Source organism: Mastigoproctus giganteus, chromosome 11 (assembly GCF_048544385.1).
Source record: "Mastigoproctus giganteus isolate SK-2022 chromosome 11, ASM4854438v1, whole genome shotgun sequence".
NCBI classification, from domain to species: domain Eukaryota; kingdom Metazoa; phylum Arthropoda; class Arachnida; order Uropygi; family Thelyphonidae; genus Mastigoproctus; species Mastigoproctus giganteus.
The window spans coordinates 44323904-44348308 of NC_143585.1; the positions used below are offsets into that span (position 1 = coordinate 44323904).

At 37.6% G+C, this 24405-nt stretch overlaps 1 protein-coding gene across 4 annotated transcripts in view; it reads right to left on the reverse strand.

The window, feature by feature from the left end:
* The window catches only part of LOC150077959 (hemicentin-1-like), a 424550-nt gene that overhangs the window by 84457 nt on the left and 315688 nt on the right, over window positions 1–24405 (reverse strand). For all 4 annotated transcript variants that reach the window (XM_090385460.1, XM_090385457.1, XM_090385458.1 and 1 more), the window contains exons 6-7: window positions 10318–10584; window positions 4843–5106 (exon numbers count right to left, since the gene is read on the reverse strand). In XM_090385460.1, the coding sequence (XP_090241586.1) occupies window positions 4843–5106; window positions 10318–10584 (531 nt within the window). The remainder of the gene's footprint in view (window positions 1–4842; window positions 5107–10317; window positions 10585–24405) is intronic.

The window sequence follows — 24405 nt, forward strand, 5'->3', positions numbered from 1 at the left end:
TGCGATGTATTGATGGTGCTTTATTTATCTTCCTTTAGAATCTAATTTAATGGCACTCAAGGCATCTGGTTAATTGAAGACCTTCCAGTAATGGTATCTGTAGGAGTGATGATACATTCTAAATCAATTTTAACACTGCAGGCGTGAATATTAATGTTCTCCATTTCATAACTTAATTGATTTAATCACTTTACCAGGCAGTATACTTTAAGCTATCATTTATTCATTTCCCCTGTTTCAAATATTTAGTAAATGATTCCAAGCAGTTTGAAAATGCCATTAAAGTCCGTGCTGTGTCAGATTGCAACATGAAACAATCAGAAACATAACAAAAGTATAAGTATCGTACAAAGTTATAATTTAAACAATAAAAGGTATTTTTGATAGCTGACACTATTATCAGAGTTTTTAAAACAGATTATCAGGCGAAGAAACAAAACACTTGCTTTCGGGGGTAGCACAGTTGGTAGAATCGCTGCCCACCCCACACCGAGTGGAAAAGACCTGAATTCGACTCCCATGGATAACGTGAGGAATTTTTAAGGGGCTTTTCCCAAACTTAGCCGAGTTAGTCGGTCTCAAGTGAGGGGTAGCATGGTTTTTTTCTCCTGGAAACTGGAGTTCTTCATCCAGCAAACAGAAAATCGACCACAGAACACACGTAATTTATAGACAATATACACCGAGCAATATGGCCTTAGCTTCTGATGCTCCTAAACCTTACCACAACAACAACAAAATATTTAGAGGAAGTTAAAACTTTATTGGAATGTTTTTCTTAGTATAATGGGGTAGATTCCCAATTACTGCAGGATCCACGATGGAGTGTAACATTTCTTCCATCAGTAATCGAGATTCCTGAACTGATTTCTGAACCACAGAAATCAGTCCACAGATTTCCATGGACGTTTCATAAAAGTTCCATAATCATTTCTCTTGGTGCTGAAGCGATCAAAATTCCATATGCAGTATATTGATAAAAGTAAGAGGACACCAGAACGTTTCAAAGAAACTTTTATTGACACAATGTTTAATAACATGTTGTCCTTGGCTGGGAGTGAACCAATTTTTGATAACAGGAAGAATTCGGAATTCTTCCGTGTAGAGTGAATCCCTCCTCTTCCTCCTCCAAATAATTTTTTATTCACTCAATGAATTGCTCTTTTAGAATTTTAAAGTAAGTCTGGCGTTCAATCTACGTGCTTCAACAATATGTGAGGCTAAGTCTGGCCCTCACTCGAACTTATAAGCCAGAAATTGCATTTATTGTCCATCGATAGCAGGTCGACCACGAAGTGGTTCATCGTGCACACTCTTGTGTTCATGACATCGTATTATAGTATCAAGCATTGCTCCATCTTCTGTTCTGATTTCCCGTATATTGGAGGCTTCGAAATATTTTAGAGATTCAAATTACAAGGCAATGGTGAACTGCTTTCCAATTTTCATAATTTTCTACATAATATCCTTCAATTATTCTATCGGATCAGTAATATGATGGCATACCAACGAAATCATTATTCCAAACTAATTTAAAATAAACAAGTAGATTAATCAATGCAGTATCTTTCCAGCCTCCTCTCAAGAATTACTTTCACTGCACTCTCCAGAATGGTGATTTCTCTCAGTTTAGGTGATGTAGGGCGAAAGGGAGCGAACGTTGGTCGTCACATACATTATCCTCTTCCTTCTCTCTCTCTCTCTCTCTCTCTCTCTCTCTCTCTCTCTTTCTCTCTCTCTCTCTCTCTCTCTCTCTCTCTCTCATCTCATCTCAATAAGGCATGAGAGTGTGTAGCCAATAACAGTAAAATGTTGACGATGCCACAAAGTCGGCAGAGCCCGTTAATGAGAAGCATGCTTATTTACCTTGTATACTGCCTTAGAATCACAACAAATTAGGATATTAATGTTGTCCCTCTAATGAACTCGCAACGCGCTAGAGAAGTAACCAAGATGATTAACCACCAATAGCATCTGGATGTGACATTAGATGCTTTGCTGATGGCTCCACGATAACGGAGTGAGTTTAGTAGAGCGTAAAAATTGAGGGGGTGGAGATAGCAAAGCAATATTTTATCACAACTAGCCCTTACTATAGTCGAAATCAGAGGACACAAGAAAAAGGGCTCGATCTCTAATAATAAGATTATTTTGAGCCTTTGTTCAAATAGGGGCCGTTTTCCATTATTAAAATTTTGTGTTATGATAATCAATAATTACTAAACTGCGAAAAAAATCATTAAGGAGTTTTAATGAAGCCGACTTTATTGAGGAAATGCGCATGGTTATAATGGGGAGAGTGAACAGAGATGGTTGATGTTTAAAGTCGTGTTCTAATATAATCACACTCGTTAACTTATGTAATTACTATTATTTTAATGCATTCGGAGAGAAGATATGTGTCCAGTTTTAAAACAAATGAAGATTAATATTAAAAAGGCTTCAGTTGCTCCTACAAAGATCTTCTGTGCTCTTAGATGAGAGATTGGTGCAAGGACACAATCAGCCACAGAATTCAAATTAGTAATGTCTATCATTATGAAACTGTAGGATATGAACAAAAAATAATAATAATAATAAACCAGACTGGTGAGGCATGAGCTTCCTTCACGAATCCATGCTGGGATCTATTGAAGATACTGTTCTTCTAGAGATGGCCCTGAATCCTGATGACTGATCCAACCACGTACGGATGCCAAATTCTCAAAATCCTAGACGCTTGAAATGTTCCTCAATCTTTGGGCTCTCGACTCCTACGCTATAGACAGACACTCTTACTTCACTGGAACAGCATTTATACAGAACCTCGATTATACATTGTGATTCAAAAATCAGGACGACTTAAAATGCCAATAAAACTATTTGTTTACTCTTATGCAATGTACAGAATATAAGAAACAGAATAAAAAATGATCGTGTGGTCTTACAAGTACCATCAAAGAAATAGCTGGTCATTAAAGAAACTGTTCAGCCTCACCTGAGATCGACTAAATCAGCCACGTTGTGAAAATGGTCCATAAAAATTCCTTTCGTCCTTGACTGGATTCAAACTAGTGTCTTTTCCACCTGGTGTGGGAAGGACCTTGATTATACCAACTGTGTTATCCACAAGGGGAAAGAGTGTGTTGATAGTAATAATGGAGAAAAAAAAATGCATCAGTTTCAGTTTTGGTTCCACAGTTATTCGCGTGTCGCAAGAGTGGTATGACGGTAGATAATCTGCGTGTCCAATGACCTAGAATAGAAAATGGCCAGTCCTGTTCCATTAGTAATTTCCCTGGCGAATTTCTGCTAATCTACTTTTTAACTGACTTTGTCGATTAGAACAGGATCTAATTATGAGAAGTAGAATATAGCAATAAGCTAACTTTACCTCCACCAATTAACAGCCACACACACAAAGGCCTCACGTGATGAGAAGATAAGACGAAGATGTATTTGGGCTGCGAAATGTAGTTAGGCGTTGATGTTTCCTCATACATAACATCTCTCGCTCTTGCTAAGTCATTTGAAATGGCACTGATTCTCTTCCGAATGTAATTATGCAAAAAACAGGTAAAAAAAAAACAACTTGTAGAGACGCTTCTTCATATAATCCCATAAGCAAATGTCACAAGGGATTCATACAAGACGAATGAGAAAGTTACCACTTGGGAGTAGTTCCAATTATGAAAGTAATACAAAAAAAGTTCATATGAGTATTTTCTAAAGTTATGCAAACAAATCTAAGTGACTGGAGCATGGAAAAGCACGATTGAAGCATTTTAATTTGACACCTCTCGATATCCACCATTTGACTTTAATGTGGACAATCTGCAGAGAGAACTGTGCACTTCAAAAAATCATGGTATTTGTTTAAAGCTCTATAGAATTTATTTTCCACGGTAAAACGTGTACAATACATTTTAAGATAAAGCACATCGGGATGAAAATTTTGAAATAAACCGAAAAGCTCAGAAAACTTCTTTTATTGATGTTCAAAATATGAAAATTTTTTATCAGTTTTATATTTCTGGTGCACAAAACGAAACTGCCGTCCAGCATACTGTGTAGCTTAATTCCACATGGGTATGTGTGTGTGTTTATCTCATCCAAAGAGAGAACGAAGAATTGCCATCTACACTGAAACGTTCACTGCATCCGAGGGAGAGGTACAACGTGATGTGCACAACAGATCGACAATTTATAGCGCCAGTCGTACTCGCGAGCTGTTTGTCACCACACCTTTCGTACTTATCCGGAGACAGCATGAGGATGGTGGACACATTTACACTCTTTTTCAATCAACAGTAGCTAAAGGCCTAACATTAAAGCTCTCTTCCCTGCCATTATACCTATATCACTTTCTCGTGTACCTTCGGGGACTTTAAACACACTTCGCCCTGTGGTTAGGGACTGAAGTTTGCAGAAGTTGTTTATACTGTTGCTTAGCAGCTAAAGACCACAGCGTTACACACGGGGATGATCCCTAGAGAGATTGTATTGGGCCCTGGATGATGGGTCGATGACATTTTCCTTATAGTACGATGGCTTTTGTTTCGTTGGGCAAACAGAAAAAAAATGAAGTCTTCGTAGTCAGGAGATTGTTAATTTAGTGATGGTTCAAAGCTCTTGGGATTTTGGAGGAGCAGTTGAGGGGAGTTAGACTTTGATTAGAGTGCTTGTGGGTGGATGACTGAGTGGCAACAAGGAAAACGATCGTTGTTGTACACGTACTAAATATGGTAAAAAGTGTACGGTAACAAAATCAGTTTCATCTCAAGAGTTCCATCTTCTTCAACTATTTACAGATCATTAACTTTTAGAAACTTTGTTAGGAAAATAAGTCTCTATTTTACTCACCTCTTGGAGAAAGATAAAAATACCCTCTGGGGCCCATGCCGACACTATTGAAAGCTGCACAGGAGTAGTTCCCTTTAGTGGACAGTCTTACAGGTTCTGTGGTATAATTATCGCCCCCTATGAACTGGGTTTCTCCGTCTTGTTCCCACCTGTAACTTTCTGCTGGAGGTTGGCCAAGATCATCGACATCACAGTGCAAAACTGTTTCCTCTCCTTTCTCCGGTAAGTCGCTGAGTAGAATAACTTCAGCAGGCCCAGGAAGAACTAGAGATTGAAAAACAAATAAATAAATTGTCATCTTATATGCAAGTTAAGTTGTGTTCAGTAGTGTTTCTATAGAAGAGAATCAACACTGGTCTTACATGACAATTAATCTAAAGAAAAAAGTTATTATAGGTTAATACATACAAGGATTTCGCTTTAATGTTCAAGTGCTTCAAGAAACAACACTTCTACATTGGAAATACTGAAAATTTAATTGCATTTCTTGAAACTTTAAGCAGTTGCTTTCTATAGAAAATAATCACAGAAAATATTGGCTGACCTACAAATACACTGCTCGACAAAATTAACATAAAAAAATGTTTTTGATGATTTTATTGCGAATAATGTCACCGAAGGCGAATATTTGATATAATAGGCATCCTGGCATGCAAATTCCCAGTGTCCAATAGAAATCGTTCTACCACCTTACAGAGTCCCACATTATGCAAATTATTCATACCTATAAAAACGGGTTGCGACCATATCACTTCATTCCCCTTCTTTGGCTTGTTCAGTGGTATAGCCACATTTCCAGTACTCAGGATGGCAACTCATCGTTGTTTAGATGATTCTTTGAGATGGCAGGCCATTGGACGACTTGAAGCCGGCCAGGCGCAGGCTGATGTGGCAGGTTGGCTTAATGTGTCACTAGGTGTCAGGAGACAGGAACCATTATAAGAAAAGCTGGCCAAGGTCGCCCGAGGGCTACGTCAACCAGAACAAACCGCTATCTAGCTCTCACAGCAAGATATCTAAGATAGCCTGTCATGAGCTGTCTCTTGAGGTTGCTGCGGCCATGGGCAGAAATATTTCCAACCGGATTGTGTTAAGAAGGCTCAATTCAAGTAGTGTCTACGCAAGGAAGCCAGTGGTTTGTATCGCATTAACCCGAAACCACCACAGAGCTCGTCGAAACTAGTGCCTTGAGTAGTGACTTGGAGCCCTGACAAATAGGGTACAGTGCCATTTCTCTGATGAGTCCCGTTTTAGCCTACAAACAGATTCAAGTCATTATTTCTTCTGCAGGAATCCAGTACCATCACTCTCCAACATCAGAGAAAGGGACACTTGCGGTGTTCTCGTGTGGATCGGAATAATGATCAACTGCCGTTCCTCTTCGTATTTGGGATAGGGATACTGTAACTGCGCAGAATTACCGAGAACAGATCTTCGAACCGTATGTGCGACTTTTTAGGAGTGCGGTTGGCCCAGACTTTCTTTTCATCCACGACAACGCCACTGCACATAGAGCTGAAGTGGTGGAGGAATATCTTGAAACTGAAGATATCCAACGACTGCCATGGCAAGCACAATCGCCAGACTTATATCCTCTCGAACATGTGAGGGACGCCCTTGGACGTCGCATTGCATGCCGGCAGCCAAATCCTCAATCACTTGGTGAGTTCAGGTCTGCGCTGGTGAAATAATGAGATTTGTTGCCACAGAATTTTATAGACACCCTTATATCGAGCATGGTTCACCACTGTGAACCGTTTTTTTATTATATTGTATTATTTATGAATTAATTTTATTTATGAGTTGAATTTCTTTTATCGACATAATTTCGGCTACGAAATTTTCATTCAACTGAAACAGAACTTCGGTCATTTAAAGAAAGCTCGAATTTAATTCTCTAAATGAAACCGAATTAAAAAAAATATATATATATAGTATTTATATTATCTGCAATTTATTGCTTCACAGAATTAATACTTTTAACTGAATTAATTTTAAACTTCTTTAAGTCCAATGAAATGAAAATCATTTTAGTAACGTATTCATTTATATTTCATAATTTTTAGACAACCAAGAGAATGTGGTTATCACTGGATATAATAGCATAGAAAATTTATTAAAAATAAAATATATATTTTTTTCTTAAATTATAAAAATTATAAATTTAATATTCATGAAATTTATATTAATTAAAAGCATTATTAATAATTAATTAAAATTCATAAATGTATTAATATAAATTGAGTTAATATAGATAAATTATAAAATTTATAATTTTTTAAATTAAATAAAATTTATTAAAAGTGAAATAAAATCGGGATGAAATAAAATTATTAATAATTTAAAATACAGTCATTTGATTCATTTGTAAGTCATGGGAACTCATCGAAATAGCGTAATTTGAGAAATTTCCAGGATCAAGTTTATATCATCATCCCCAATTGGTGCAACCCCTAGGCTTCCCCATTTCAATAAACACAAAATTCTGTGGTGTTATAATAGCGTCTTCATTAACTATTTATAACTGGTAACACAAATTTAATAGGTTTATAATAGTAAATTGTACCACGACGTCAGAGTTTGCAAATATGAAGTCCAAAAAATTTTGATCCAATGCCAAAGGATCCGTGGAACTTCGGATCCTTTGACATTTCATTTCGCTCGCTGAAATATCAAAGAATGTGAATGGTGTCCCAACACTTTTGATGACACAGTGTACATTTAAAGCTGTGGATTACTGACTGAATTTACATACAAAGCAATAATTTTAATAGTTGATTCTCGCTATTAGATTAGAAAAATATCAGAGTGGTCGGACATCTGTTCAGATTTCCATTCTTGCAGTTATGAGGGAGAGGGTGACCAATAATGAGCGAGATGGCAAGCATCCAAGTGGTAGATGCCACTTGTACAAATTTGCCAAAGTACAAAAAGCCATAAATCCACTACGATATCAGAATACTAACCAGATCTAACTACTATTAGTAAAAGCTCTTGCTGCGATCATTAATTTTTCTCTCTTAGCCAATGTCCAGCGTAATTGAGTAAGGGTTTCAAATAACTCAATACTTTCTCAACCACTCTTTAATCTCTTTGTAATATCTACTGGAGGAATTAATATTTTTTCCACCCATTTTTCTCCCGCTCACTCTCTGTCTAATGCGTTTCGTTCCTTTGTTTTTCCACTGCCGTTAACGCTCGCCTACTTAATCCTCAAGATAATTGAAGCCGGCCCTATCGCACAGAGTTCTCATATCCATATTTTAGCACTTCTCCCTGGGAAGAATATAAAACTGTCTACTTCTACTCCACGATATTTATGAAAATGCCCGCGTTGTGCGCCCAAACGTGGATAATAAATCATGCTAACAAGCAAAACAAAAACACCTTCCCCTAAGGTAATAGACCCACCTAAGGATTCTGGGAGGAAGTGTCGTAAACAAACCTTGCTTCCAGGGTTAAAAGAAAGCAAGAAAAATTTAAAAACTGAAATGTTCATTATTTTCTCGCATTTATTATTTGCCTAAAGCTACCGATAGGTGGTGCTGAGGTACGATAACGCAGACGATGAATTGCTTTTGCGTTGGGTGTTTCGGAAGGGTGTTCAATGTTTTTCGGGCTATTCGTCAATCGCTTTGATCTAAATACCAAACAGCTGACTCGGCATCGATTGAACCATAGCATCTCTTGAACAAATTTACCATACTCGGTGCTTTGTACCGTTCCACGTGTACTTTTTTTGATGTAAGCCTTTTGGGGAATGTTTTTTTTTTTTTCTTTCTTTTTTTTAAGCTAAAATGAAGCTTTTGTTCGCAGAAATTATCCCGGGACTTGTTTCTATTGATATTCAGTAGAAACTGAAGTGGAGCGAATGAAAGTGGAAGTATAAAAGATAAGATATCGACTCGCTTGCCTGCCACAAAATAAGTCCTTAGTTTCAATGGAACAATCATGGAGTTAGCCAACAACTCGTGTACCATATGACGCCTCGAGCTTTTTGGGAACTTCTATTTCATTAATGCGGTTTCATTAAAGAGTGGAAAAGGGCCAGAGGGCGCTATGCGCGAAAGCGAGTGAAAAGCTGAAGGCGAACTTTAATTTTTTTTTCTTTGTAGGATTGATAATGCGTTCGTTGTCTGGGGAGTCCATTTAGTTGGCTACATTGAGTAAACCCTTTTTGTATACCTTCATCAAGATTCTAATTTGATTCTACCCTCTTGCTCTCTATGTCTATGTACATTCTCTCTTTCTATGTATCGGTTTATTCAGTTTTTCTGTCTCTTTCTCTCTCTCTCGTCTAAGTAACAATTTAAACTACATATCACTTTATTCTCTCTCTCTCTCTCTTTCTGTCTATGTATGTTTATTCTCTCTCTCCATCGGTTTATTTAGTCTCTTTCTTTCTCTCTTTGTCTATGTATCGATTTATTCTCTCTTTCTCTCTCTCTATTTATCAGTTTATTCTCTGTCTCTCTTTCTCTCTGTCTGTCGTCTGTCTCTCTATGTATCGGTTTAATCTCTCTTTATTTCTCTCTCTATGTATCAGTTTATTATCTCTCTCTCTCTCTCTCTCTCTCTGCATGTCTGTCCATGTATTCGTTTAATCTCTCTCTCTCTCTCTGTATCGATTTAATCTCTCTCTCTCTCTCTCTCTCTCTCTCTCTCTCTCTCTCTCTCTCTCTCTCTCTCTCTCAGTCTACGTATCGGTTTAATCTCTCTTTCTCTCTCTCTCTCTCTCTCTGCATGTCTGTCCATGTATTCGTTTAATCTCTCTCTCTCTCTCTGTATCGGTTTAATCTCTCTCTCTCTCTCGCACTCTCTCTTTGTCTGTCTGTTTGTGTATCGGTTTAATCTCTCTTTCTCTCTCTCTATCTGTCTACGTATCACTATATTCTCTCTTTCTATCTGTCTTTCTATGTCTATGTATCGTTTTACTCTTTCGCTCTATTTCTGTCTATGTATCGATGTATTCTCTCTTTCTCTCTATTTCTGTCTATGTATCGATTTATTCTCTCTTTCTCTCTCTGTCTATGTATTGGTTTAATCTCTTTTTCTCTCTCTCTATGTATCAGTTTATTATCTCTCATTTTCATTCTCCATATCTATGTATCAATTTATTTACCCTATCTTCCTTGCTCTCTCTCTCTCTCTCTCTCTCTCTCTCTCTCTCTCTCTCTATCGCTATGTTTTTATATTGGTTGATTGTCTGTTTCTCTCTCTCCACATCTATGCATCTGTTTATCTAGTCTCTCGCTCTATCTATATATCGGTTTAGTCTCTTTCTCTCTCTAATTGAATCTGTTTTTAGTTGGTGTTTATTCATTCGCTGTCGCTTTACGTGTATCATTCTTCCTTCTGTCCCCATGTAATTATTCCTCTCACTTTCTGTTCCTCATTTCGTGTTTCCCATCTTACCATCCCAAGTGTTTAAACGACAGAAAACTCTTGAGTGCTGTCAAGAGAGCTTCCACTTACAATTAACAATCAGTTTCTTAAGCTCCGACCGTTCTCCCCATCCTGCTGCGTTCTCTCCCTCGCAGGAATAGTTTCCGGTGATGTTTCTGGTCACATCGAGCCACACGATCTCCTTCTCCGTAGTTTCGTTCATTAGATCGTCGTCTTGAAACCACCGAACCCTCAGTAGGTTCTGAGGATTGCCTTCGTCGATGTCACAGAAGAGCGACACGCTGTTCCCTTCTTCCACTGGCACAGGAGAAATTGTCGCTTTCACTGTAGGCGGATCTACAAAGGAAAAGAGAGACTGTGGTTAAAAGTCAAGCGGTTAATTTAGTCTCATAAATATTTAGGTTAACTAAAATTAAAAACTATTTAAATATAATAACATTAATTATTAATAAGTTGTTCTTTATTTTTTACAAGAAAACCAATTCTTGAAAGCACACTCTTTCAGTATATCAATTGGCCACTTTATTAGGTACACCTACCTAGTAGCCAATAGGACCCGCTTTAGTCCTCAGAAGAGCCTGTATTCTTCCTGAAATGTACTCAACGAAGTATGGAAAAGTGTCCTACGGATGATGGTCCATCCTGACTCAGCTGTCTCCTACAATTTTTAAGAATTGGATGGTTGGGATCTCTACTACGATCAGCTCCTTCCATCCCATTCTCTAAGTTCTCAACTATTTTGAACTTTAGTGAATGTGGAGGAACAGGTTGTTCACTTCTGGCCTTGTGATGTGGCATAATAATCTGTTGGAAGATCCCATTCGCAGATGCATACATTGACGCCATGAAGGCATGTGTCTTGTTAGAAATAATTTCCGGATAATAGCCCTCAAATGTTGCTCCACTGGCATCAAGTGACCCATGTGCAGAATAAAAGCATTCCCACACAATTACACGGCCACCATCATCCTGCACTGATGACTCCCGGTGGGTTGCGACATGGATTCATGCAAGTTTCTCCATTTCTGCTCCTCCCACCAACATAAAACAGAAATAACCCATATTCCTCAGACTATGCAACGTTTTTCAAATCCTCTACTGTCCAACGTTGATATTCCTGAGCCCTTGTAACTGTACTGTCATATATTTTGACTATCAAACCGGGAGTGGAATCCGGTTTGATCCATCCGTGAAAAGATATGACGAGTTGTACCTTCTGAAATTTCCCTTTCGTTACCACTCTTGTACCGGGGTGTTATTTGACTGACTGTAGCATTTCTGTTACCCTGCACACGTCTTGTTAGCCTCCATTGTCCTCTCTCAACAACAAATTGTTTCAGACAATACTCATGGCCCTCGTGGGTAGCACAGTTGGTAGGATCTCCGTCCACACCACACCGGATGGAAAAGAGCTGATTTCGAGTCCTGTCGATGAGGAGAGGAATTTTTATGGACCTTTTTCACAACAAGGCAGAGTTAGTCGGTCTCGGGCAAGGGTATCGTAGTTTTTCCCTCCCGGAAACTCAGGTTTTTCTTCCAGCAAACAGAAATTCGACCTCAAAACACACGCAATCTACAGACAATGAACACAGAGCAACATGGTCTTAATCGCTGATGCTCCTAAACAAAAGCAACAACAATATTCATGCCAGTGCATAATGTCGCGACTGCTATTAGACATTCAAGCAACTTAAATCTTTGTCTTGTCCGTTCTCACAATCAACCATCAACATAATCCTTATGCATCTGCTTACCTTCTTTGTATTGAATAACACAAATATGCGTGATACTACTACAGAAGAAATGCTCCATTTCGTGAAAAAGTAGGTGAATCTAATAAAGTGACCAGTGAACGTATATTTGTGAAAATTAAAAACAATTAAAGAAAAACCAACTTGTTCATAAACACTACAACAATTATTAAATTAATAGAATAAATTTAAAAAAAAAAGTATCATATTAAAATAAGGTTGTTGTTGTTGCTGTAGGGTTTTAGGAGCATCTGAACAAAAATTCCGAGTTTTCGAGAGAGAAAATCATGCTGTCCTCGACCGAGACTGACTACTAACTCAATAAGTTGTTATGGGCCTTTTGCACGTTGTGAAAAAAGGTACAGAAAACTTAACCTTAACTTAAATTAAGGGAAACTCATACTAAATGCTTTGTGACCGAAAAGACAATCTCTCGAAATTGCTCAAGAAATTTACACTGAGTGATCACTGAATTATGACCACCTACCTAATACTGTGTTGGGGTCACCGTTCACATGGGTAACACCGCTATGTCTTATCAGAAAAACAAGCCCCATATTAAGCAACCACCGCCGCCTGCTTGGGCAGTGAGCACTATGCACCAAGGAGTCCTTCGGGGTGTTACACCAGGTATTTGGACACATTCGACGAGCAAACTCGTTTCCAGTCTTCCAGTGTCCAACCAGCGTGTTGCTGACACCACGGCATTCGCTGTAGACGACGATGTGCGGTGAGGAGAGGGTGTCTCTTAGGTCGACTGCTGTGGAAACCCCATGCATCTGAGGGTGGTCATGATTCAGTGATCACTGAGTGCATAACTTAATTGTGAGAATAATTAAGCCTGTAATGTTTACAGCATCGCATATTTCTTCTGAAATGGGCATCATGATTTTCCCACCAGATATGGAAACTACTAAATAGAATAGTATCTGCCGATAGGGGACCGGAGTGGAGCTCGAAGGACACAGGAGATGGAAGGAAAGAACAACGACTGTAAGTACTGTGCTAAGCGCGAAGTCCTTGAGTCCTTATTGTGTTTTATTTTTAGAGGGCTTAAATCCTCTGATATATCCAAGTTAAAGCTAAGAATTAACCTCACCCTTATGGGAACGAGAAATGTGGCTAATAATTAATATTTTAAAACTGAGAATCAAGAAGCAGGACATTGTCAACGGTGAATCATATTTTTTTTTTTTTGTTATTGTATCGTTTGTTGTTCATCAACAAGATGCTTTCTAGGCTAGTAGAGTGACTACGGCCATTATTCTTCAACACAAACAAAATCGTGAAGAGATTTTCCAGATCTGAGATTGAATGTCCATTACATCGACAAAAAAGGTTATTGTAAATTTACCAATAACGTTTAATGGTTGCCTTCAACGTAATCCTCCTGTGAATGTAAGTCACTAGCAGAAAAATGAAAAACCTTTACAATTGGCTTCGACCGATATTTAAACTTACGCTATGCAAATATAAGTTGCAATATGGGTCCGATGCGGTCTCCGATTTTCAGAAAGGTGTTTTTCTATTGGTACGAAATGGATCAATTCATACGCTAGATGGTCGTTTTACCTTCAATGAATATCTTTCTGTCGTACTGGAACAACTCCACCTTAAGTGCTTCATTTTTACCGCATTTCGATGGATTCTTTCAAGACGATAACGCAGCTGTCCACCGTGCAAAAATTTTATCTGAATGGTTCGAGGAACATTCTCAAGATTTCCAACATTTATTCTGGCAGCCTAATTCTCCAGATCTGAATCCAAGAGAATGTCTGGAATATGTTGGAAAGGAAAGTTCAATGTCGCAGTACTCTACCACCACAATACAGCAGTTGACAAATACCCTGATGGGAAAATGGTCAATTCGGGAGGTAGATCATTCAGACACCTAGAGGGGGGGGGGGTCCATGCCATGATGTGCATGGTCTATAATTCGGCAGAAGTTGATCACTAGTTAAATATTGAATAAAGGCCGCATTTACCTAGTTAAATATTGAATAAAGGCCACATTTGATAGCATTCAAAGTCGTATTCTGGATGGCCTCTGGCCGTTCTCGATGCAAAACAAGATTTCCCTTCTTTGAAGAGTACTGTATATCAAAATACCAATCGCGGAGTTGGGAGGAACTCCCGGTGCTGCTAGTCAAACTACACTATAGATCACACGAAATGTGGAGCCTCATTTGTTTTTGTTCGTCTCTCTCTCTCTCTCTCTCTCTCTCTCTCTCTCTCTCTCTCTCGTGTTGAAGATTCTCTTTGTGCTGTATCGCCTCAATCTACCATATTACAATACTTCAAAGGCTGTTTTTCTTATTTGATTTTAATCGATTAGAAGGCATTAGATTTATTTAAATAAGAAAATTACTATTCTTTGATGTTTTTATCAGTGAGAGATGGCGCTAATCTTCAAATTTATACAAAAAAACATTTACACTTTCACACAGTGAAAATGGTATTGCACGCTTTTTTTTTATTCATCCCTGCTCGTGATCTCCTGGGAGGATGAGAAGTATGTTTACACCAGTTGCATCTCATTTCTAAATGGATTTTTTGTTGCTTGGGGGAAAGAAAGAAAGATAGATAGGTAGAGATAGAGGTATTCTTAACTTCGTAAATCTATCGTGCCAAGAGTGGAGGGATTTTTTTTTTTCTTTTTTTATTATTTAAAAGCATCTTATTACTTGATTTTTTTTCTCTGTTTATATGTCGATTAATTATATGTTCCCAATTATTTTTTTCAGCCCATTTACAAAATTATACATCTTCATAAAAGCTAACTGGCTTATTGAATAATAATTATGATTATTATTATTTATTCCTTTGTCTGTAAAAGTGTTGCAATAATGCAGGCAATGTGAGAATACAAATGATCCCTTTATACACTTGAAAGTTGAGGTAGGATCCAGCCAGCTTTACTGTCTACCATCCTCAATAGGAAACTAGAATTCGTAAATTTTAAGCCATAATATTGGCTATAAGATGTCTTGCAAGCGTCATCATAATTTGCCCTGGTTGGTTGGATTTTTGGTTGATTGTTGTAGGGTGTTAAGCACATCAGCAGCTTAGACCATATTGCTCCGTGTATATTTTCAGTATGTTGCGTGTGTTATGTGGTCGATTTAAGGTTTGCTAGACGAAAAACCCGAGTATATGGGAGAAAAAACCATGCGGCCCTTGCTGAGACCAACTAACTTAGTCATCTTGTGCAAAGGACCCATAAAATTTCCTCTTGTATCATTGATGGAATTCGAACTCGTGTCTTTGGCATTCAATAACTAGTCGCCACTTAGGTTTCCTTCGAGATTAATATATCTTCTGCTGTTGGAAAAAAAAAAAAAAAAAAAACAGATGATTTGTTAAATCTTGAAAGCAAACTCAACATACATCTTTTTAAATCATTTCAGTATCCAGTATTCTAAACTGAAGTACATCTCTCGTAATTGTAACAGCCTCACTTAGAAAGAAAGGATAGATTTGCTGAAAAGTTCACATGCATGGCTGTAAACATATATGGACGTAAACGATTAGCACATCAAGATGATCTGAGCAGTAAACGTCCGATTACGCGTGTCTTACCGATCTGGCTTAAGAATCTGAAGGCACTATAAAAATGATAGCAGGCAAATAAAACTGAGAGTGGAATGATCGTCTAAAAGAATGCAAGGCGTTTCCTACACGTAAAGCGACTTCATAAACAACTTATTGTCTTAAAAAAGGAGTCGGATCAATTGGGTGTGATGCTCTAACGGTTGAATAGCGTTAGCAATAATGGGTACGAGAAGATATTGAGATACGTTGCCATATCTCAGAATCCATGAAAAGAAGATACGTGGTGGCATCAGAAGGAAGTTAGAATGGCAGGATCGACGGATATGCTGACTAGCGACAGGATACAGATCTCTGATAGACTTCACAACACCGTTCCTCTCTATGTCGGGGAGCACGATTAGGAGGACTGCGAAAAGTGGGGCTACATTCTCTTCATCTGCTCCTGACGCCATAATATCGTCGCCATCATCTCTCCTGATGCAGGGAGAGGGCTGCTTAGGGACAATATCAATATCATTCGGCTTCAGTGACAAGCAACGTTTCTGTTTAGGACCCAGTGAAGGACCATATGGGCTGGAAACACACCGGGAGAGATGTAATCCAGCATGCATCAGCACCATATTGAGCCCACGCCGAGAATAATGATATAGGATGCCATTACTTACAATGGCCGTTCACCTTTGGTCGTTATTGATGGCATGTGGACAGTAAAACATTATGTTGAAACAGTTCTAAGACCAATGCTTCTGCTTTCTGTGCTCCATCCCAAACATCTCATTGTATCTCAAATGTGTTCGATCGGCGACCAATTTGGTGACCATGAAGACCAAATTAGCATGTTCGCATCATATAGGCATTCATTGATCGCTGCCTCTCAGCTCCCACTCAGAAGAATTATGGTTTAATGTTCACCAAGGTGACATTTGTTACCTTCTAGACTCTTTACTCCGACGTGTGGCGGCTTGTTTTGCTGATCGTGGAAGCCATACTTCATACTACGTGTGTCGAGTTTTCATGAGTAAATACCAAACTTAATCATTTCTTGGCTATGCTAATATCTGTCACCTCACTTACTTTCAGCTTAGATCGTGCACTCCTTTATGTGGATCAATTTTAATGAAGAACAGAGTATATTAACTTCGATTGTAGCAGAGATTTCTAGACCTGCTTTATCAAAAGGATTTATACACTGTGCATCTATAGTTAGTACGAGGGCTGTTTAAAAAGTAGTGGCAGAACTGGCATAAATACGCTTCTGATATTAACCACATGACATGGGTATATAAAAGGAAACAGTATATTTTAGATGGCAACGATTTCGTGAGCATAAAGGAATGAGGTCTTTCGCTGGTACATAGCACATCTGTACATCTCCGCATGCGCAGCCATACGATAAATAAATTTGATAATGTGCAGTCAGTCTGTCTGTGTAGAATAGAGGTACACGTACGTCTTTGTCAGTTATTTTCGCAGAATCTTTCCATATATCCTGTAAGAGTATCATATTTTTTTGAAGATATTACGTGGAAAAAGAATGTCGCTTACGTAGGAGACATTCTCCAACGTAAGCGACATTCATTTTCCCTGATTGTTATGCATTCCCTTCACTGACTAACGTCTTTTTTTTTTTTTTTTTTGGATTTTTCTTTTAAGACTAAGTAAAGTCATTTGAATTCCAGGAAAAAAAAAAGAATTAATCCGACTCTGTTTAATGACTTTAAGTCTAGGATAAGCCTCAACAATCCCTGCACTCCCTATGAATGGTAAAACTGGATTAAAAATTGCTTAACTCTTAATTACACGCGTTGTCGCATCTTCATCAAAGTTAAACAAACAAAAACAGCGAAAAAGTATTACCGTTACCAAATGTGCGTCTGTTAGCCATTAAAACGCATTTAGATGTAATTATAATTATCGTTACGAAGGTGTTATAGAAGAGCGTGTCACAAAAAGCCATCAAACCATATGAAGAAATGAAAATAGAAGGTACATGTTGAACAAGTTTTCTTGGCGGATTAATTACTCTGTTTATGGGATTCGTTTGTTTGGTGCAGGGTCCGAGAGGGGTAAGAATGCACATTTAATAAATTATATTACGTTAGCTCACTTAATTTCACTTGCCACATGCCGCTTGCTATGAAAACGGTGATTAGAGAGAAGGAACCTGCTTACAATGGCGGTCCCTTTATGTTCGTCCTTTCTCTTCCACTACTCCATTGTGAACTAAAGTGTTATTGCATTTATGATCAAATATTTTTTGCAAGTAGCATTAAATTTATATTAAGAACCTTAGCAGCGGTACTAGACAAAGTAATTTGAGCTAAGTCATTAGTCTGATATATCTTCTTACATAATAGCATGGTTCTTTAGATGAGACAACCTGTAGTTATTTTTTGGTACATCTCCCGAGACATTATGAGATTTTTTTCTTTCATCCTTACATCATTACAACGACAAGCACGCTCCTCTTAAACATTTATATTTACAACATAATCAAAACTCTTCAATTCATTATAATCAAAATAATTCTTATATATTTGAAATAAAATAAATAATTAATATTAGCAAACCTAGATTCTATTCTGCTGAATACTACGATAAATATCTGGTTCATTGTGTGGCATAATATAGTTCACATTTTTGCCACCATGCGGCACTTACATCGCACTATTCAGAATGTACCAATTATGTACCAAATTCTTACGACCTTCAGATACCACATGACCTTTCTATAAAAGTATTCAGATTGTACCAAACTCTGACGACCTTCAGATGCCACATGACCTTTCTATAAAAGGGAATACTAGTTACAAATGAATCTTTAATTGGTGTATAAAAATAGAATTATACTAACATTATTATTATTAGAATTTTTTTTAATTTTTAAAGCAGTTTCTTTATTATAATTATTTAATTAAAGTTAAATACATTAAATGTTAATATATTGTGTTGATTTAGATGTTATAACACTACTTCAATGTTTTTTTTAAGTCATTTCTCAATTTTGCGTATCTCATGAATTTTTAACTTCCGTCATAAACGTAATTGATTTTTCTCCTACCTTTACAATACTGGTGTGATTATAATGCCAAGAACCATCCGGGTAGAAGACTAATTTTATTGCCAGAACATTTAATATTTATTTGAAAGATTTATGGAATCTAACTCCGTGCCACAATCACAATGCTTTCAGATTTCTATTTAATCATCTCAGAGAGCTCTTTGGCTCTGATGATTAACAAGAATATGAATGGAAGTTTGTGAAAGAACAGAGCGCTGATTGTACGACTAAAATTATATTCATACATGAACAGCGTGGGCTCTTATCCTTCGCCAGTTGCAATTGTAGTCAAATGTAAAGATGTTTTGACATTTTCGGATGAAATTGTAATTGTTAAAAACAAAACTGAAATCGTTAAACGTGGCTAATATGATTGCACATTCTTTGTTAAGATCAAGTGATGGTTTTACGATATTATATGGTTTGAGAGCATATATTAGATTGGTATTGTTTAGCTTTGAAAGATATTTGTGATTAACTGATTTTGTTGAATATGGAACATCTTCCACGACATGACCAAACCACTGGAAATATCGCCACAATAAGGTAAAAGCGGATTGCTGTTAATATATCTAATTGGATTCTACATCTTCCACAATACAACGAATGCAAGTGTATATTCAGCAAGGGAAAACATATGACTACTCGCTAAAATATTCTATTGAGGTTCGCATTTGGTTGGATACACACTTTCCATGCAGATGGGTCCGGTAATGAGAACTAATAGAATGGCATCTTAGAGGTTGATGATCGAATCTATGCTAGTTTGTACGGGGAGGGTGAAGAATTAGAACTTTCTATCTATAATGTTTTTGCCAGAGGGTCTAGTGGAAAAGATGTTATCAGATCAAAGCGGTAAGAAATGGATTTTTGAAATTAAAAAAAATGCTGGTGTTTTCGTTTACATTAACAACATGGTATGTGTATACTCCCCTAAAAGTTTGGAATCACGTTTCATTTTTCTAAGTTTTTATTAAAATAAGACTAGCTTGGTTACCAATATTTATCAAAATATTTTCTATTAAGTATAAAAACCAAATACTTAAATAATATTTAAAATATATCTAGAATAGAACATTGTAGAAGATTCTTGAATTTTGTAGATGATTCCAGAATATTCTAGAAATTGGGATTACTGTTGCAATATTGAAGATGATCATATTGTAGAAGATTGTAGATTATTCTAGAGTGTTTTTCAATAATATAAATTGAGGAGTAAGGGCTGTAACTCAAAAATCGAACACCAGTCATTCAGAAAGAATGTTTGGTGTAAGTTTTGTGTGTTTGGTGATAATAATAGCAAGAAACCAGGAACGGAGTGCTGAAAAGAATTATAACTCTGTATAAAGAAAGTTATTCGATGAGAAGTATTGGTAAAAAAACTAGGTGTTTCATTTAAAGGAGTACAGATTACCACTCGACGATTTAAGGAGACCAGCATTTTAAAGGACAAACCACGATCAGGACTACCGCACGTAACAACGAAAGCACAAGATAAGACCTTTTGATAAGACTACTGACTTCTAAACGCAATCGATGACTTACTGCAGCTGAAATCCGAGCTGAGTTCACTAGGAATGGAGAAACTCCCGTGTCAACATCCACTGTAAAACTTCGTCTTAAATAAGCAGAGCTTCGTGGTTGTGGTTGTGTTGCGGTTCGAAAACTCTTAATAAAACTAGAAAATCGAAAGGAACGGTGTACAATGTTGGTGGACTGAGAGTCACCAACATTGTACAATTGAAGAGCTGCAAAATATACTGTGGACGGATGAATTTAAATTTTAAATTTTTCGATCCAAACGTAGAGTTTATATGAGACGAACAACTGAAGAAAAAATGGTGCCACATTGTTTAATGCCTACAGTCAAGCACCGTGGTGGTTCCATCATGAACTGGGATTGCTTCTGTTTTTCTGGAGTGAGTGACATCGTCAGAATTGGTGGATGTAAGAAAATAAGGTTATAAAAACATTCTTGAACATGATACAATATCCTCTGGACTTCGACCTTGTGGAGAAAGTTTACATTACAACAAGACAATGACTCGAAGCTGTACAGGGACTGTCTAGCAACTAAACAAAAGGAGGATATTGAAAATCACACCAATCGCCTGACTTAAACACAAAAGAGCTTTTATGGGATCATCTAGACCGTCAAGTCCGCGAAGTCTTCACAAAATTTATGGGAAGCCTTGCAGATCGCTTGTAATGTTAGTCAAGACAATATTATAAAATTAATAGCCAGAATGCCACGTCTGTGTAAAGCAGTGATAAAATCTCGTGGAGGGAGGATATTTTAATGAAGAATCAATAGTGTTGTCAATATTAATCATTTCAAGTTGTTTATTGATAATTTCAATATTTTTTCTGTATCTTTTTGTTTACATTAAGTTATCATAACTAATTTAAAAAATAAATAAATAAACGAAAACTGTTGTTATATGCTGCGATTCCAAACTTTTAGGCAGCGTGTACATTTAAAAAGAAAAGAATAGTTACAGATCAACCTGTACGGTGAGCAAAGCACACAGACCACTTTGTTAGGACCGTGATGGTCTGTGCTGTATGCAACAATCATTGTAAAAATATACAAATGGAAGACGTTATACTGTGTGTAATGTGCACAGGAAAAAGGTATAAAGTTGTTTGACCAGGCCAAGGTCCATATCAATTCAAGGGAAAAGGAAGTGGATCTCATGTTCTTTCAAAATGGCATGATTTTCAGTACGCTGTTCAAGGACTATCATCATCGTCAAACGATGGCACTTGTAATTTAACGCGGGAGCATTACAAAATATCAGTACCCAAACCATGAGAAGAACTGTATAAAGCAACTTCCCACAAAAACTGGACAGAATACTCAACTATTAGCCAAATTTTAAGCCTAATTAAACTCAATCGGCCTCAAAATTAATCACAGCTCTAGGAACCTCACTACCCTTGTCCCAACTCATAACGAGGGGGAATGATACGCCTGATATCTCCAGACAGGAGTTCTGACAGACCCTCATGGAGAAAGAAGGAAACATTGCACAGTACGAAATACGGATCTCAAGCCTTGTCACAAACATTTCAACTTATCCAATTCCAATGAAGACGTGCCATTGAGATCTGTTCTCCTCTGTCAACAGGAGGACTCATGGAAAGCCATGTGGTTCGATAAGTATCGATTTACTCTTTTCGGCGCCGATGAGAGAGAGAAAATCTGGATTAAACCAGATGAGATACTAGAACCATCCTGTGGAATAATACCACTGGCCCACTTGAGGCAAAAGTGTGACCCCTAAATTAAAACTTTATCATTGCGACTCGGGTTTTAACCAACGGTCCAAATAAAGTGACCTGGAAGTGTACTATTATCCAACAATCGTCTCAGATGTTTCCTCTCTGATGATAGTCGTAAGCTGGAGGAAGAGGCTGTGGATCGCAATCAGTCATATAAATCTGTTGATGATAAACGGTTGCCCGTGTTCAGAATAGAACTGCGTGAAATGTAGAATCTCTTTAGAGGTTTTCATGTAAAAAGAAATAAAGATTTCGTGCGTTAAACTTCAACATCTCCATTTTAAGCTAGCTTCGAGACAATTACTTCTGGCGCGGTGTTGTTGGTACATTTTAATGGACGTTTTATTTGATTAGTTACTCGTCCTTACTAAATATCGGATGTTTGCACTGATTCCTCCTTGTGGCAACCTTTGGGGTCTCCATAATGGGCAGCATTTATTATATTCGCACATTACCTGTGTCACACCAATACTTCAACAGCTACCCTCGTTGTAGACAGTCATTGTTACAACACTCAGGCGTTTCCATAACAACATCTATAGTTACGGTGTGAAGATACATCAAAAGGCACTTTCTCCTGCCTTTATAATGTATAATAATGGCCTGCTTTGAATATCTGCTGGCTTTCAGCACTATTATATTCATCTCGACGGTATTGGCCTGTAGAAAACCTCCAAGTATGGTGCTGAATTCTGCCTTCTTCTATCCGTACCATAACCTCATTTATTTAGAAGGGGGAAAAGGGAAAAAAGAGCTTCTTTGTAAAGAGGAGAAAGACAATGAGCCGATTTTCTGACGACCTGAGGGATAAAAGCTATGTAGAAGAGAGATGACCTACATTCCAAATTGCAGATAAAACAGAAAAGAAAATGGGATTCTAGTGATAGTGTCAAGCAAGTTGAGTCAGAGAATATAAAGATGTGCCGCGATCGACTTGGAGTACTATTTGGTCTATTTCATTATAGCGATGCAGTCCGTAAAATTCTCGTTGTCTTACTAGTGCCGTCTATCGTCAGATGAATGAAACATATTCAGAACACTGGGGTGAATAATTGCAAGCCAAGTCTTGATGACTTTGCCATTCTTAATTTTGAACCAATGACCAGAAGTGACACATCCAGTCAGTGGCCTTGTTGTTTTGAGAGCAACGAACTGGCCCACAGTGAAACAGTCCATTAAACTTTCTCGAATTTAGATGGGAATCGAACCCAGGACTTGTTCGCACAGTGGACAGATATAGAATAATATCTCTGAAGCTCTCGCTAGACAAGAAGTCTCCACTGACTACATTCATCCTTGAACGGCAATTCTGATCTTAAAAATAACGATCATTTCGTCCTAGTAAGTGTTATACACTCAGTGGTAACTTTTTATTAGGTACATTTATACATTCATCAAGCTGGTCGGCAAACAGATGAATGCTGTATGTGTGCAGGTCAGCCCGGGAATGGACAAGACGAAACATTGCCCGCGGCATGGTAGTTGCTCTAGACGTTGATATGTCTGGCGCCAACATGAATATCTCGAAACCTGCATTGCTATTGGGGTTTTCGCGTATGACTGTGTCTTGGGTGTATCGAGATTGGTCCGATAATCAAGATGTAGGAAACCACCGGTGGCGCCTGAGCCTAAATACTATACTATGCCACTAATCAAATAACATCTAGACAATGGCAATCCTGTGGTTTGAAACAGTTCGTTGATGAGAGAGGCTAATAGAACATGGCAAGACTTGTGCAAAAGGCTGCGGCCAGCCAAATAACAACAGAGTACGAACCTAGGCTGTTATGAAGGTTAAAGGGAGTTCTGCTCGCTATTAATGTGCCTAATAAATTAATAAATAAATCGAACACTAAAACTTATTACTCATGGCACCATATGCCTAATTTAGGCACACTTCCCTTGTTATATTAGCAAGTGGCTGAGAACTGTTTTGTGCATTTTATTGTTCCACCCCTATGCTAAAGCTACATGATTGCAACGAAGTAAATATGAAATACTCTCTCTCTATTAATACTTGGAATGTGATCGAAACGCATTCTTTCAAGCAAAAGCAAAACACAAATCAATGTCCCTGAGGCAAACATTTCCTTCCACGTACCTAATTTGCAAGTTCAATTTTCAACTGGTGCTGAAGAAAGAATATTTTGAGATAATTTTGCAATAAATCAGGTAGTTTTCGAAATGAGATATTCGCCGAGTATGTTAGAAATATTTATTACAACCGGTGTACCTTTTTATTTTTTTTTTGAAGATGTAATTTAACCACTTCGGTTATTTGCCCATCTAGATTTGACATTCACTTAAACATACACAGTTACTTTAACAAAGATATAAAAATAAAATTGCACGCAACTTTCCAAAGGCCAAATTTTCTTAACTACTACCATGCTAACTCAACACTGGATGGAATACTATCAGTCATTCTTGCAGAGTCTGAGAAAATTAGCTATTTCTCAGCTGAGGAAAACCTCTCTATAACTGTTATTATTTTGTCTTTAGCGTTGG